Raw genomic sequence first — 16,996 nt, 5'->3', positions numbered from 1 at the left:
CTACCTGCCCCTACAGTGGGTAGCACTCATACCCAGGCTGGGACACCCTTAATCCTACCCAGAACTATGCCAAACCAATCAATGGATTGATTTAGTAATCACAGACCCTTAATCCCAGCATTATAAGCTCTAGATTCTGCCACCTCTGAAAAATCTCCACCTATGACCTCACGAGGCTTTGGGAGGTCATCATGTAAGCGAATCCACGCAGTATTTATGCTTGTGTGTCTGAGTTACTTCACTTAACATTATGGTCTCAAAGTGCATCCATTTTCCTACAAATGACTCAAGTTTGTCTTTTATAGCATAGTAGTAGTCCATTGTATAGAAATACCACATTTTCTGTTGAGGGACATACAGGCTGTTTCCAAGATTTAGCTATTTTGAATTGTGCTATGAGTACACATATATCACTGTAGCATAATGTCTAACTCTTTTGGAAAATGTACTGCTTGTACGCTTAATATTGTTGGGTTTTCCTTCTTGATCCATTCTACCAATCTGTGTCTTCTGATTGGGAAAGTGAGGTCATTCACATTGAGAGCTATGAGAGGTATTGACATTCCTGTCATTGCATTATTTTCCTGTTGCTGATTTCTTCACTGTCTCTGCTAAACTGCTCCTCCCGCCGGGTTTATTCATCCTTTTTTAATTATTGACATGTTGGCATCATTGTCTCTTTCTAGAATATCTGTGGGAATTTTTTTATACTGCTGGTTTGGTGGTCATCAATTTCTTGAAGTACTTTCAGCGAAATACCTTCTCTATCAATTTTAAAGGAAAATTTTGCAGGATACGTAAGTTGGGGTTGGAAGTTGTTATCTTTCAGGGCTTGAAACACTTCAAACTCTTTAAAACTTATGTAGACAAGTCTGCTGTGTTCCCAATGGGCTTATCTTTGTATGTGATTCACTGCCTTTCTCTAACAGACTTTAAAATTTTGTCCCTGAGATGAACTTCTAGAATTTTTACTACAATGTGGTATGGAGAGGTTCTCCTGTGGTCATGGCTATTTGGTGTTGTATATGCTTCACTTATCTGTTATGTTTCTTTCTTTCCCTATACTTGAGAAATTTTCTGCCATTACTTCTGTGAACACGTTTTTAAATGTCATTTGTGTTATCTTCTGATTTTCCACTTATTTCAATTTATCTTAGATTAGTCTTCTTTGCATCATCTAGTAGTTGCTGAATCCATTTTTTTCTTTTCTCTTGCTGTTTTTAAGGTCTCTGAGTAATTGGTCTTTAAAGCCATCACTGTCTTCTAGTTCTGAAATTCTGTCCTCATACTAGTCCATCCTGCTGCCCCTATTTTTAATATGATTTTTAACCTCTAGATTTGATTGAAACCCTTTCATGGACTGTAATTCTAGAGAGAGAGAAGTGGTTCAAAGGATCTTATTGAGTAGTAGGATGTCTACAGAATTGGAGAAAGGTTGGACAAAAAAATTGGCAAGAAACAAGATAAAAGAAAAAGAGAAATTATACAGACAGTAAAAATAAGAGAAAAAAATTATATAGAGTAAAAATAAGAGAAGAGGAAAAAATTTAAGGAGAAGAGTTGAAAATAGAAAAATAAAAGAAAAAGAGATTAGAAGCAAGGCTGAAGGACAAAGGAAAGTTTCCCAAGGCTCAGGAAACTACTGCATAAAACAAGAGGGAAGGAAAGAAGCAAAAACAAGAACAAAACAAAATAAACCAAAAACTAGAAACAATGCTTACACTGAAAAAACATACAAAAACATTTTTTAAAAAATACAACCTAATAATAAAACAAAAAGAAAACACCAACCAAAGAAAAGAAAAAAACCAAAAAAACCCTGTGATTTGAGGCCTGAGGTTATCTTTTATAATCTATAGTTTTTGTGGCAGTGTCTAATTCAAGATGTGTCCCTACTCTCTCTGGTAGGCAAAGGAGGCAGAGCCCAGACCCATGTTGGATAACCACTAGCAAGCTGGACTGGGGCAGGGTGCCAGTTCTAGGGCTTTCAAATCCATAGAAATTCAGGCTGAACCTGGCTTCTGGTCCTGGAAATGGGGCCTGGGTAGTTTAACTTGTAACACTCTAGGTGTCTCTTAAATGGGGCCTGGGTAGTTTAACTTGTAACACTCTGGGTGTCTACGGCTCCCTGACCATGGATGTCTTCCATGGTTGTCCCTCACCCAGTCACTGTGGGAATTTAACACTGGAAGTCCTGAGATCAAGCCAACCCCTACTGCTCTGGGTCCCAGGTTCAGCTGGCCCCTCACTAGAATGGCTTCTGACCAAGTACTCTCACCAGGACATATGGCAGACACTTCGAATGAGTCACTCACCAGCCATGGTAGTGCACAGCATCCACTGCTCTGTTCCAATGGTTTGTTTCTCCCTAAAGGCCTTTGTAGTTGGCCTCTTTCACTATGTCTCTGTATATTCAATCTTCCTTTCTCACAAGCCACAAACCAAGACCCATGAGCTAGGGAGAAAGTGCAGATTGCCCCTTCCTTTTTCTACATTGTGAATCTGTCTCAGTTTCTCTGTAGGCTCCAATTTTCCCATCAGATGCTTCCTATGTCCCAAGGATCCACTACCCTCCTCCTTTTCTTCCCCAAGTTGTTATTTTCCAATATCTGGATTCCAAATCTTGGAGAGGCTGATTTGCTGCTGCTTACCACTGTGCCATTTTTATGTGGCTTGAATGTCTCCCAGCATCCTTTCCATACAGCCCACAACAAGTGGAAGTCACAGTAGGCAGTCTAGCCAGCTGGGAGGTTTTCAGCAATATGCTCAGGATGTGAACTTTGGAGCCATGACAAAGGAAGAACAACACTGCTCTTTCAAGAATACAGTTTAGGGCCGAGGATTTAGCTCAGTGGTTCCGCCGCTTGCCCCTCAAATGGATCCCGGGTACCAAAAAAAAAAAAAAAAAAAATACAGTTTAAAAGGGGAAAAAAAGAAAGGTTTTGTTTTTCTTGATTTTGTCTTTTAAAAATGGGAGACATGAGCACTCTTGCTACTCTCTTCATCCTTTTGGTTAATCTGCTACATTTCATAGATGATTCTGGCAGATTATTATTTAGATTATTATTTATTTAGATTTATTATTTACATAGATTATAATCTACATCGAGATTATATCACTCCTATCATCAGAAAGGAGGGTTTTTGGATATTCCACAGAATGTGTATTAGTTAAATAAAATAATGGAGACAAATTTAAAAGTTAATCATCTTTTAGGACTCAAATCTTGTTCCTTGCCTGAGTACTTACATCTGTATGGTTCATTTCTAATTCTGCATAAAAGTTACTCATTTTTTTGCCAAATTTCCAAGAGTCAACGAAATTTTCTCTGGAAGAAGAAATGATTAAAACAGGCTTTTTACAAGTACACCTTGGCTTAGAACATCTGACGTAAGCAGTTTTGGACTAGGTAAACAAACTATTCATTCTTCTTATTCACCAAATTGGGATAACCTAGTACCTGTCTCATAAAGTTGTATTCAAAATTAAATGAAATAATGCATTCAAAGTAAACAATACTCTCTGCTCTCTACCCTCTCCTCTCTCTGCTCTTGCTCTCTCTCCTCTTCCCTCCTCCCCTCAACCTCCCCCTCCCTCTCCTCTGTTCTTTCCTTCCTCTCTTCCATTCTGTCTCTTCTCTCCTCTCTTTGCTCTCTTATTCTCTCCTCTCTCCACTCTTTCTTCTCTATCCTCTCACCTCAGTCTTCTCTCATTTTTCTCCTCTCCTATTCTATCTCCTCTCTTCTCAATCTCCTCTCCTATCTGTTCACCTTTCTCCCTCTTCCCTCCTTTCCTCTCCTCTTTCATCTCCTTTCTTCTCTCTAGTCTCTCTGCTCTCTCCTGTCTATCCTGTGTCTCTTGTCTCTCCCCTCTCCTCTGTTACTCAACTCTCTCCTGTCTGTCTTCTCTACTTTTTCCTCTCTCCCTTCTGTCTCTTACTCTCCTGTCTCCTCTCCTCTCTGTCCACTCTCTCTCCCATCTCTTCTCTATCTCTCCTTTTCTCATTTTCCTCTCTTGCATCTCTCTCATCTGTCTTTGCTCTCCTCTCGTCTCTGTTCTCTTTGTTCTTTCTCCCCTCTTTCCCCATCCTTCTCTCACCTGTCCCTCTCTTCTCTCTCCCCTCCCTTCCTAAATAACCAACTAACCAATAAACAAAGTACACAATACTTGGAAAACAATACCCAGCTACAATTTAGTCAAGACACTTATTTAAAAATAAAGTATAAATCCCTTAAGTATTTACTGAGCAACAGTTGGACTAGCTTCTCTCAACTAAAGGGTGATACTTAAATTCCTTTGGACATAAACATATCTTTGTCTTCTTTCTTCATAGGCCATTATTATTTATATGTAACAGAAAAATTAGCCTTTATTCTGGGCCACTGATTTTGTCCATTCCCCAGGAAGTTATTATAAATTATTTCAATCATGAAAACTGTACCCTTTACCAAGAATAATTCTCCCCTAAGTATCAAAGACTTCCAATTTAGATTTAATCTGTTTTCATGTATCTCATAAGACAGCTTTCATTTTTTTCAGAATGTTAAGATGAATGAACTATGATTTTGAATTGGAAATCATCTTTGTATTAGACTAAATCCTTCGTAATTATGATAGTCATATTAACAAGCTATTCTGGGTTGTATACTCTGGTTATTTTAAACTTTAAATTAGTGTCCTAAAGAAGATATTTTTATTACAGACTTAGCCCATACATCCAAAAATCACCCTGAGGACTATCCTATACTGCTGGATGGGGCAGCAGCTATACACATACCACCATTGGTACAAGCCAGTGGGAATGTGCTGAAAAGCATTCAGGATCATCAAATGCCTCAACGTCATCACTGTGAGCATATACTGCTCTAGCATGGTGTCAAAATTGGTAGTGTATCAACTAAAGAAAGAAACTCACTCTAAAGACAGCCCTGTCAAAATTACTTGCTCTTTTTTTTGGAAAAGAAGCTTTTTTCAAAATGTTAAACCAGAAACACTTAACCTGCTGGAAGACAAGATAGGTAAAACTGCTGAAGACATAGGCATAGGCAAGGACTTTCTGAAAAGAACCCCAATTGCAAAGAAAATAGTTCTGAGAATCAATAAATGGGATATTAAATTTAAAAAGCTTCTGCACAGCAAAAGAACCTACAGAGTGAAATGGTAGTCTACATAATGAGAAAATAATTTTGCCAGTGATTCCTCAGAGGTCTCATATGTATACCTAAAGAACTCAAAAAATTAGATGCCCCCAAATTAAAGATCCAATCAAAAAATGGGCAAATAAAATGAACACACTTTACAGAAGAAGTACAAGTGGCCAATAAATACATGAAAAAAATTCTCAACATCACTGGTCATTAGAGAAATGTGAATTGAAACAACACTGAAATTCCATCTTACCCCAGAAAGACTGGCTATCATCAAGAAATCAAATACCAGAGAGGGTGTAGGGAAAAAGGAACCCTTCTACACTATTGGTGGGAACATAAACTAGTACAACCATGAAGGAAATCAGTATGGAGATTCCTCAAAAAGCTAAAGCTAGAAATTCCATTTGACGCAGCTATTTGTCTTCTAAGTATCTTCCCAAAAGAGTTAAAAACATACATACTATTAAACAGATACATGAATACCAATGTTTATAACAGCACAATTCATAATAGCTAACTCTTGGAAACAGCTCAGTATGTCCATCCACAGACGAATGAATAAAGAAAATGTGTTATTTACACACAACGGAATACTACTCTCATAAAGAAAGATAAACTTGAGTAATTTGTAGGAAAACACATGGACTTTGAGAACATAATTTTAAGTGAAATAAATCAGATACATGAGCTGAAAGATCACACTGTTTCTCTTAAATGAGAAACCCAAAGTGAAAATGAAGAGCAAAATAAGAGATAGCTAACAGGCAGTAGGGAGACAGATTGCTCTAAAGGGGAGGGGGATCAAGGGGTGGAGGTGGGAGGTTAGAGATAAGGGATGAAAAAAGGAATTGGGAAGTTTTATGTACCTGTACCAACTCCCCCCATAAGAAATGTAAATATTAGTACATTACTCATGTACTAATAAACTAACAAAAAAAGGGATAAAGACAAAAAACTTCTATCCTCCTAATAAGACAACCACATATCACTGTTAGTATTATTGGTTTCATTACATTTTTTTCTGAGATAAAGCTTTTCTATAGTACATTCCAGAAAGATCTCATGAAATCTGGTGAATGGACAGAAGTTTCAATGTGGGAAAGTTCAAAAGAAAAAAATCTCAAAAGTAGTTTTCTAAAGTCTCCTTTAGATTAATTCATCAAATATTCATTACTTTTCCCTAGTCCTTGTGCTGATTATATACTAGTAAATAAAATAGACCCTAGTCCATGTCCTGACGGCATTACAATTGGGGCTGAGGAGGAGGGAGAGTATATTTAACAAACATACAAGCTAATTACTATAGTAATTGTAACAAATACCACAAAAAAAAAGGTGTTTTGAGGGAAAGAATATTGAGGATGAGTAGCAGTGGAGGGGCAGTGACCAGAAGGAAGACTGCTTAACTTTTTAAAATAGGCAGATTCATTCTGTTGAGCTACCTTACATGAATTTTAGATAGCCACCTAAGTCTTACCTTCTCCACACTTCATTTCTAATCTCAGTATTTTTGGTTACAGAGATTTGGTGGGGGATTCACTGATTTATCTATTTATTCCAATATCATATGATTATGGGGTAAAACAATAATTTCATTTTAGACATCCACTTTGAGGTACTCACAGACTATACAACTGAAGACATCCATATTAGCTGTGTATATAAATGTGCAGCTTGAAGGGAGGGAAGGAAGTAGGTGATCTGCAGGAACCAGCATACACAAGTGAAAGACCTGGGAGAATGAAGCTGGAAGGCCTGGGACAGAACATGCCAATGTTCTTTATCATTTAAGTAAAAAAGAAAGGAGACTATCAGGACTAATCAGAGGCATTGGGAAAATCCAGTAAGTAAATGCCACTATCTGAGGGGATGGTCTATAACAATATAAACTTGGGAACGGTCAAACACAGAATGAATACCCACAGTGGTTACAAGTATAAGAGCTCTGGCATCAGAGACCTAGAGTTGAACCCCTTCTGTTTCTCATGGTATGTACGTGACTTTATAGCAAAATGCCTTTGTTCCGCCACATATAAGCAAGAATATTATTTCTTTTTTTTGGTACCAGGGATCGAACTCGGGACCTTGCACTTGTGAGGCAGGTGGGGGAACCACTGAGCTAAATCTCTGGCCCACAAAAATATTATTTCTACCCGAATTCGATCTCCGCTACCAAAAAAAAAAAAGAATATTATTTCTACTTACTTCTTGGTCCGAGATGGAGGAACTTTGTATATGTTAGCTATAATAATGTTCTATTATAATTAAAATCAGCTCATAAAGGGTTTCTAATCTTTCCATTTACCTCTATAAACATTTTTCTTAGCCATATACCTCCACCCAAACTGACTAACATACAGTAAGTAACATAATAGGAAATCAAATCCAGACAGTCTGGCTTTGGAGTTTGTGCCACTACCTGGAAGTTCTGGACCTCAAAAGTACAAAATTAGGAACCTGTGCTCCTCATTACTATGCTTCAATTACTCTAGGCTTCATTCTGATTATCAAGAGCAAACAAAAAAATGTGAGCACCAGTGCTTACACTGTCAGGTATTCCTGGATCAAATGGCAACAATCAAGAGTTGAGCATTCTGAGTTAAGATTCTGCCACAATAATTTCAAGACTAAATAAAAAGTAAAAATATGAAGTTGAATCCTCGTAACATTTGGGAACCAGTATGAGTATTAATTGAGATATTCTGCCAAGGAAACTCAGCTAATAAATGACACGGTCAAAATTCAGGACCTGTCCTTAATCATCAGAGCGGCAAAAGGGCAGTGGTGTATGTGTCCAGCTGGAGAAAAGCATTCTCCTGTAAAGGCAGCAAGGAAGGTAGAATTACTGTGCTGATCTATCACAGAAAGAAGCAAGGGGAAGCCAAGGAGACTTTTTTTTTTCTAATTTTATAATACACTAAGTTAATTATACAAGTTTCTAACACAGTAAAAATATTGTGGGACTTCTTTATGGTCATAAGCATTAATCATTACATTTTAGGTACTAGCAAGGGGCAAAAACCTGAAAATTCTTACAGCTTTCTGGTAACAAGTTCACTTGAAATCATTCTGGCTACATGCCCAACCTCAGAACACAATCCCTTCTTTGAACCTCTTCTAGTTCAAACTCCAAAATTAGAGGATCAGAGCATTATTTGTTGATCTTAATTATATCTCAAATAGTTTACTTTCAATTAGTGTAAGATTTACTGAGAGCCTCTCTCAGGCCTATTATATAAGTTGCCTACTCAATATCTATTGTTTCTTTCTTTGTAAAAACACTGATTTTATCTGAAGCAGCTTCTCTTGAATATAAGGGCAGCAAAATGAACAGGAAATTATTATAAGACTTCAAGAAGAGTTCTTTTCAGGTGTACAGAGAATGTGGACATCTCCTTCTTTTCTGCCTGGGAATAAGGAAGCAATGGCTAGAATCTTAGTTCATGAGGTGACCTTGATGATGCAAACTATGTGTTAAGGAAAGTGGTACTACAACAACAACAACAAAATACCCCAGAAACTTAGGTCCTTCTGATCATGGAGGTACCATACCAACTGACTGCCTAATCTAACTTTTTCTGAAAGATATACATATCCATTCCATTTCATTTCACCATTATATCTGGATTTCCTCCTACAAATTGTCAGACCTAATTCCTAACAGATACACCTTTATAACCAAAATTGTATCTGATCTAAAATTTAAACTTACTTTAGACTTCCAAATTAACCTAATAAATTTAAGCAGGAAAAGTTGCAACTAAAAAAAAAGACATGATAATTAGGTCAGGAATGCTGGGCGTGATGGTGCACACCTATAATCCCAGCACTCAGGAGGATATCAAGAGGTCAAGGCCAGCCTGGGCTACATAGTGAGACCCTGTCTCACACACCCCCCCCTTAGGTCAGGGATAAGAATCCGCAACCTGACTCCTCATACATAGGTTGTTAGCTACATCACAAGCATTTACTAGATGTTGTTAGTCTAGTATCAATTACTTTTCTTTCTTTTCTTTGTTTCTTCCTGGTACCAGGAATTAAATTCAGGACCTTGCGCTTGCCACGGCACCAGTGAGCTATATCAATCAATTAGGCCCACTTCCTACTCCTACCTTTTCTGTCCTAATAATGAAGTTTTACCATCAGAGCCATTTAGAAAGTACTCACATTTATTTAAAGTGACAATAAAAGGCAGCTAAGGCAAAATTTTATCTTGAGTCTTTATGTCCAAATATAATGAAGATCACCATGTTTAGCTTTATACTTTAAAAATGTCACTTTTAGTTAATATTAGTACATGGTGATGCAATTATGGGATGGGAAGTCAGAAAAAGGCTAACATCAGACTGAGTTTGCTATTTACAGTTTTCCCATTACAAGTGGGGACCCTTTTATTTATGTAAACAGAAAGATGTTGATGTGTCAGAAGCAGGACACAGAGTAGAAGTGATAGATAAATCGCCTAAATCAAGGATTTCACACTATAATTCAAACTGGTCCCTGACTATGATCATGAACAGTGTTAATAGTCAAAGACACAAGAAAGAATAAGAACTCATCTGTTCCTTAACTATGAGAAAATATCTATAGATTTGACTTGCTTTAAAGATTTACTACTGAATGTGCTTCTGCTCCTGGAAAGAACAACAAATTAGAGGAGAAAGAAGTCCAAAATGGACTACAGAGATAGCAGCTAGATAACGCTTCCTCATCAACCTCCTTTAAAAACTTTGCTTGGTAAAGTAGGAATTGATGTGTCAAAATTCTTTGGCACAAAATGAAAATAAAGTATGAAGTAACAATACTGGAGTCCTGGATCTTTTCCCCCTCTAGTCTCATTCTGACTTTGTTACATTACAATTGAATTTCATTACTGGCTCCTAACCACTCTGAGCTGCCTTCCTCTGTCTCAGCTTAGAAATGGTAGTGATTTGGTCATAAAATAGCTTTAGAGATTTTACCACAGTGAACTAGATGTGTCTTAGAGCATTTGGTCATTAACATGTATGAAAAAGGTTTTTTGTATCTTACTGCCAAGATTAGGTCACAGGTATTAGGAAATTTATGTATCTGTCTCCTAATCATAGAAGTATAAAAATTATTTCAATAGTGAATTATAAGTTTTAAAAAGTCAACCTTGTGAATATATAAAAAGATTTGAGTTCTTCAAAGTCTTGTTTCCTAGTCCTTAAAAGTGTATCACTGATGGCTTGGAAGTATACAAAAGTTAGGCATCCCCTTCCTTTTAACTACTGGGAAGTCACAGAAAAAAGAAAACATAGAGCAATGTCCAGAATACAAAATCTCTACAACAAGATTAGACTGTCTTTTGTTGTTTTTTCCTTTGTCTTTGTTTTATAAACATATGCATGCACACAGCTTTTAAACAAGAGGCCAGTTGATTAGGAGACTAACTGTTCATTCAATATAAACAATCCAAAAAGTACAAAATATTACTTTTATTTACTACAAATGTGGGAACTCAAAAGCTAAATGTTATTATTCCTCAAGAGAATTTATTTTTACTAAGCCTCTTTGAAAAATAAAGAAAAACAGAATAGCTTGGAATACATTTAGCAATTAGGAAGCTATGAAACCAGACAATAGCAATATTATTATACCATAAAGAAAATTACATTAAGCTAGTAGAGTTAAATGTTATTTTTTAGAAGTTCCTCTTACATTCCTGTTTACTGATTGGCATTGTGCTAAGAACTTGGTACTAGAAAGAAAACTTCAAAAACATTTAAAATGGTCTATTAACAAAGAATATACCCTGTAATTTTTCTGGTATGTGATTGTCACTTTTTTCTGTCTATCTTCAAAAACCTGTACAAATATAAAAACTGTAATTTTGTAGAAATCAGGGTACTCGTTTTCCTTCCTTTTTCCTACAATAATCTTATGATATTAAACACTTATAATGTACTAGCTTATCACTGTAGCAAAAACAAAAAAGGGTATTTGGAGCTGAGAACTAACACCAGATAAACTGAGAATTTTAGCTCTAATTTTTCTCACAAAGTTCAACTGGCCAAAAAAAAAAAGTTAAACTGGCATTTAAATATATAAAACCTAAAATATATATAGAATATTAAATAAAATAGTTCCAATTTAAATTGAGAATTGTTCTAATTCAAATTGAGAACTGCTTCTGCATTTTGAGAGACCACTACTGTATTATTTCAAAAACAGGATGTATGTCATGCTTGCTGAAGCTGGAGGAACATTAAAGACAATTTAAAAAGGCTACAAAATCAATGATGAAAATTTAGGTTTCTACAACACGAACCCCACTAATGATGATTTGGCAGAAAGCAGTGGTTAGGTAAAGTTAGGTAAATGAATAGGAAAGACAAATCAATTAGGACGCAGGAGTACAGGTTTCTATCAGCCCTACAATTAAAGTAACTATTGCCAGTAGATCAATGGAATTAAGATCACACATATTACAATAATGGGCCATGTTTCAAAGCCCAGGATAGTCAAAGTGCATTTCTTAGGTCTGGTAAGGTTGAGTTCCATCGCATTAAAATGAGTAATAGCTGTAACCAGAGCTATTTTGAGTTTAATAAGATAGTCCATGTAAGGTGCTTAGCACAATGCCTAGCACATAGTAACAACACCTCGCCATCACCACTGCAGCAACCTTCAGCAGCCCAACTTTCTGGGCCTCAGTTTGCTTACGGGTAAAATGCAGTTTGTACTAGACAATGTTTAACGTCCTTCTCATCTAAACGTAACACTCCACACCTGTCTGAACGTTCGGGGCCAACTCTATTTCTAAAGAAAATAAATTTAGATCTTTCATTCTAGCATGATTAAGAATCTGGTAATGTATATGCCTCAGAAGAGTCATTATCTTTAAGTCATCTTTTTGAAATCAGCTTAATTACCCCATTTGTTTTGTTTTTTTGGTTTTTGGTACTGGGGATCAAACTTGGGACCTTGCTCTTTCGAGGCAGGCTGCAGAACTACTGAGCTAAATCCCCAGCCCCTACTACGCTTGTTAAAGCCAAAGTCATAGGTATTCTATGTACCTCAAAAGAAATCCACACTGTTCAATCACATGTTTGATGACTACATTTTTGAGTAACAAGTCCTAACAGGAATTTCAAGATATACAATTGTAATATGCATGTGCTTACTCTAAGAAGATGTCTCATTATAGAAAAAAAATAAAGATCATGAAAATTTTCAAATATATATGGTCCAGTAAAGACAGAAATGCTGCTTTAAAACTGTCCATATGTGAAGATCTAATAGTCTCTCTACTAGAACAACTCAAAATTCAAAATACAGGCAAACTTTATGATAGCAAGAATATAGTTTTTTAATGTGACTCATAAATATCTAAGAATCAGTTTTAATATGACAATATCAAGATTAAGGGAATACCTCTACATTTCTTAGAAGCAAACTATTGATAGCCATAGGCACCTTAACTTTCTACCAACCCAAACACTTTCAATTAGATTTTTTTAATCTTTGGGGTACTTTTTCCATGTACTTAGTGATACTGTTACAAAATTTTAAAAATCTTTTTTGTTTTAAAAATTCGTACAGGTGTTTGTGATCAATTAAAAGTGTATATAAAATTTTAGGAACATTTCTCCACATGATGTGAACAGAGGGGAAGAGAGGAAGAATTCAGGATCATCTCAGGCACTAGCGCTGCAGGCCCAAAGGCATAAAATTACATTTGCCCATCTACATAAACTGTCATTAGCTCTCAATATGAAAACCACACACAAAAGTCGGCTGGAATCTGAAAGCCTAGGTCTCAAGCAGGAAACACATCTACCAGGCAATACTAATACCTCATTTTTATATTAGCAAAAATGGGGTTACTATTATGGGTATTTAAAATAATTATTTAATCCTCTTAAATCTTAACTTTGTTAACCCTACCTTCATTTCCAGAAAGCTGTATCTTTAATACGTCTGCATCCACACTTCAAATTTAACAAGTTTCCAATGATTCAAAAAATTTAACTTTACCTTATAACCATAAAGTGTATCAGCATAAAGTAGTTCTGTAAAGTTCATGTCATAAAATCAAAACCATGCTGTGTCCTTACCCTCAATATTTAGCTCAAAACAAATGTGGCAGAAGGAGAGTGTTTCTTTGTCTGTTCCCAGTTTACAAACACTGCAAATGTTGTCATCATCCAAATCGATATTTACAAAGTGCTCCTCTTCGTTCATAGTGCCCCTATTAAGAAACAGAAAAGGAAAGTTACACAATTTCGAGAACCTGCACCCCGGCAAGCCATACTGGGAACTTCTAAGAACCAAGAGAGGTACTCTTCGCAGTAGCCCATCAAACATGCAAGCATCGCCATACTTGGGTCGTTCAGTAACATAATTTTATCGTAGAAAACCACAAAGCTTGTAAAAGCTTGGCCACGGTGACACTATTTCTTAACGCCCTCCTGATATTTCATGAGATTGAGAGCATCTGAAGGAAAGAGTTTGAGGGTTTACCACGCTCCAGCCCGGTCCCCTGCCCTCGAATAGTGAGGCAGGGGCAGGCAGCTTGGCGAGTCCTTTCCAGCCGCCGGATGGTCAGAAAAACCGACCTGTTCCGACGCCGCTTCGCTAACTTCAGCGCGGGAATCTTGGCTGGGTTTCGCTCCCTCGGTGTCGCCGGGCTCCCTATAGCAGGTCTGCGGCAGGAAAGTGCACGTGGGGCCGCGAAGACGCGCGAAGACCCAGACGCCCGCAATCAAGACCAGCGGCGGCTCGGGGTCCAGGTCGCGCCAGCCGGAGGGGCCGGTCCGGTCCGCGGCGCCCAGGGGTTCCGGAGCCCGCCGGCGGGAGCGCACGTCCCCTCGCCACGGGCTCCCTATCGCGCAGGGGGACAGCGTTCGCGGGCACAGCAGCCGGCCGGTCCAGGCTCGGCGTCTCCGGAGTCGGTCCCCGCCTGGCTCCGCACGACCGCCGGGGCTCTGTGTCTGTCGCTGTCCCTCTGTACGTCCGTCGGGGCTCCCGGTGCACAGCAGCTAGAGGCGGCGGGGCTCAGGGCTCGAAGAGGCGGGACGACACGGCCAGGGCGCAGGCGGGGCGGGACAGAGCTGGGTGTCTTTACCGCCCGGCTCCGCGGGCCGCCGCCTGCTCAACTATTATTTCCGGCCGCGGCGGAGGCGACCGAAGCGAAAGCACCAGCCACATGCCCGCCCCGCCCCCTCCGCCGGCGCCATCCTCTGACGACCGCGGGGAGGACGGCGTGGCCAGGGCAAAGCTTGCGCCCGAGCGGCGGCTGCGGACTGGCTCGACCCTACTGGAAGGATGCTCCGTGCCCGGCCTAGACTCGAGTTTTACTGGGATCTCCTATCTCTTGGCCGGTTTCTTACCGTTCTCTGCACCGTGGTTCCTCACATCCTCCCTCCGTAGGGCGCAGAGATAGACAAGTCCATTACTACCGCCCCCTTAAGCGTAGTGGAAACTACTGCCCCGGGCGGGGGTGCGGGGAGCTGGGGGCGGGAAAGTGGGGCTGGAAGAGAGAAAGCAACCCGAATGCGTGGGTAGTAGGACTCTGCTTGACAGCAGGAGACTGAAGCGAAATACTACCGCTACCCTCCCGGTTAGATGTCAGTTGACTAATATAATGAAAGAAAAGTTCGAATTTCATGTGTCTTGATTTAGGCATAACTTTCAGAAGCTTCTTTATTACGATTATTTTTAGGGGGTCATACTTCCCCAATAATTGGTACATTCCTTGCGCTCCCACCCGGATAATCCCAAAGCCCCACCTCTTATTTAAAGGCCCCGCCTCTTTCTTAAACTGCTAGTTTTTAAGCTTTTTTTTTTAAAGCTATATTTTAAGTAGTACTTTCAATTACATTTTCTATTACAATCTTAACAGTAGCATTGGAAGACGAAATGGGAACTGTCCTCTTAGTTTGCTACCTAGGAGTAACTAAGCCAAGTTATCACCTTAGGTTAGAAACAGAGCAGATATTTGAATTCAAGGTTATTGATTGACAGGACCACTGTTCTCTTGCACAGCACCATAAGCACCCGTTCTGATTACAGTCATAAGTAGAAGTGGGGCTGAATTGTCATTCTACATGTAAGTATTCTTCAATTGATGGCAAGAGTGCATTCCAGGGCTAGGGAGTTAGCTCAGTGGTTTCGCCGCCTGCTGCGCACGCACAAGGACCCAAGTTCGATCCCCGGTACAAAAAAAAAAAAAAAAAGTCCATTCCATAGATCTTGGAAACTGCGGGACCAAACTGTCACTTGCTATAAGATCTATGGAATGGACTTTTTTTTTTTTGTACCGGGGATCGAACTTGGGTCCTTGTGCGTGCGCAGCAGGCGGCGAAACCACTGAGCTAAATCCCTAGCCCTGGAATGCACTCAGAAAAGTGATCGGTGCCCACGCTAGTTGAAGAACAGTAGATGAACCAGCAGCCCTGACATCACTTGATATCTTGATAGGAATATAGCGCCTCAGGCCCTACCCAAAATTTCCGAAAAGATAACCTGCCGGATACTAAGACCTCCTCCCTTCCCCCTGATTTTTTTCCCAAGATATACCAACTGAAATAGAAAAGACAATGGTTTTTCTATTTTAATTTTCAGGTAGGTAAATATGACTGAAATATCTTCCATGCTGGATTCTACTTATCCTTTCCGTAAGTGATTTTTAAAAAGTGATTCATTTTCTGAAATCACTAATAGTTTCTTTGTTTTGAAAGAAATTATTTTCAATTCTATTTTCTCTTTTTTGTTATTTCACAGTTTGCTTGCTCTCCTTAACTTCTTTTATTAAAATTGAGGTGTAATGTACAGAAATAAAAATTTCCTATTTTGAAAGCACAGTTTGATTTTTTTTGACAAAAGTATACACTTGAGTAGCCACCACTTGTTATGACTTGTGTTTAGATGTTTCCTCAAAGCCTCATGCAGTCATAACTGGGGCTTTTTCAGAGGTGGCTGGATCTAGAGTATTTGATGCTAGGATTGATTTTCCAGGGTACAATACTAGGATTAAGGGTGTATGATTACTAAATTAGTCCACTGATTGGTTTGGCACCTGCCTTAAGCCAGATACCCTAGATAGAATATAACAGAGGCAGAAAGAAGCTGCCATTGTCCCTTGTTGGTGGTCTGTTGCTTGCTTTTGCCCTTACCTGCCTGTTTGCATGGACTATTTCTTCTCTGAGATGCCTGTCTGCCATGCCACCCTGCCTTGGAGCCAGCTGGCTATGGACTGAAACCTCTACAAACTGTGAGCCAAATAAACCTTTCCTCCTTTAACTTTGGGTGTTAGGTATTTTGTCTCAGCAAGGAGAAAAGTAACCATGACACCACCTCAATAAAAATATAGAACACTTTCACAGCCCTAGATTCCCTTTTACTCCTTCCAAGACAAGCTCCCCCAAAATGAAATCTAATTTATATCAGTAAAGGTTAGTCTTACCTGTTCCATAAATTCATATACATGGAATTAAATTTTGTGATTTGTGTGTGTGTGTGTGTGTGTGTGTGTGTGTGTGATTGGCTAATTTTATTCAGCTATTATTTTGTTTTTTTAAGATTCATGATGTTTTTCTTGTTTGTTGTTTTTGTAGTACTGGGGATTGAAAGCAGGACCATTTCACTGTGTTACATCCCCCCCTGAATCCCCTTTTTGAGACAGGATCTTCATAAATCATAAATTGTCCAGGCTGGGCTCAAATTTGTAATCCTCCTGCCTCGGCCTCCTGAGTATTGGGGATTACAGGTGTGTACCACATAATGTTTTTTTTATCACTGGTTTCTTTCAATTTCTGAATAACCTATTGATAAGCATAGCATCACTTTAATCTAATAACCTTTTGAAATCCCACCTTTG

The 16,996-nt window shown here is 38.8% G+C and overlaps 1 protein-coding gene across 3 annotated transcripts in view; it reads right to left on the bottom strand.

The window, feature by feature from the left end:
- Nucleotides 1-14,623, bottom strand: part of CUNH21orf91 (chromosome unknown C21orf91 homolog) — a 29,050-nt gene extending 14,427 nt beyond the window's left edge. Inside the window, exons 1-2 of one of the 3 annotated variants that reach the window (XM_004842212.3) lie at nt 14,508-14,623; nt 13,233-13,366 (exon numbers count right to left, since the gene is read on the bottom strand). In XM_004842212.3, coding sequence (XP_004842269.1) covers nt 13,233-13,359 — 127 coding nt within the window. In that variant the 5' untranslated portion in view covers nt 13,360-13,366; nt 14,508-14,623. Of the gene's footprint in view, nt 1-2,315; nt 2,505-13,232; nt 13,367-13,733; nt 13,902-14,507 lie in introns of those variants that run through there. The other 2 variants (XM_004842211.3, XM_087213700.1) reach the window with 2 other exon arrangements.
- Between the last annotated feature and the right edge of the window lie 2,373 nt (nt 14,624-16,996).

This window comes from Heterocephalus glaber, unplaced genomic scaffold (genome assembly GCF_053883595.1).
Source record: "Heterocephalus glaber isolate CG9 unplaced genomic scaffold, H.glaber_assembly_v1.0 deba00000122, whole genome shotgun sequence".
Classification (NCBI taxonomy): domain Eukaryota; kingdom Metazoa; phylum Chordata; class Mammalia; order Rodentia; family Bathyergidae; genus Heterocephalus; species Heterocephalus glaber.
This window is presented reverse-complemented; position numbering and strand designations above follow the sequence as displayed.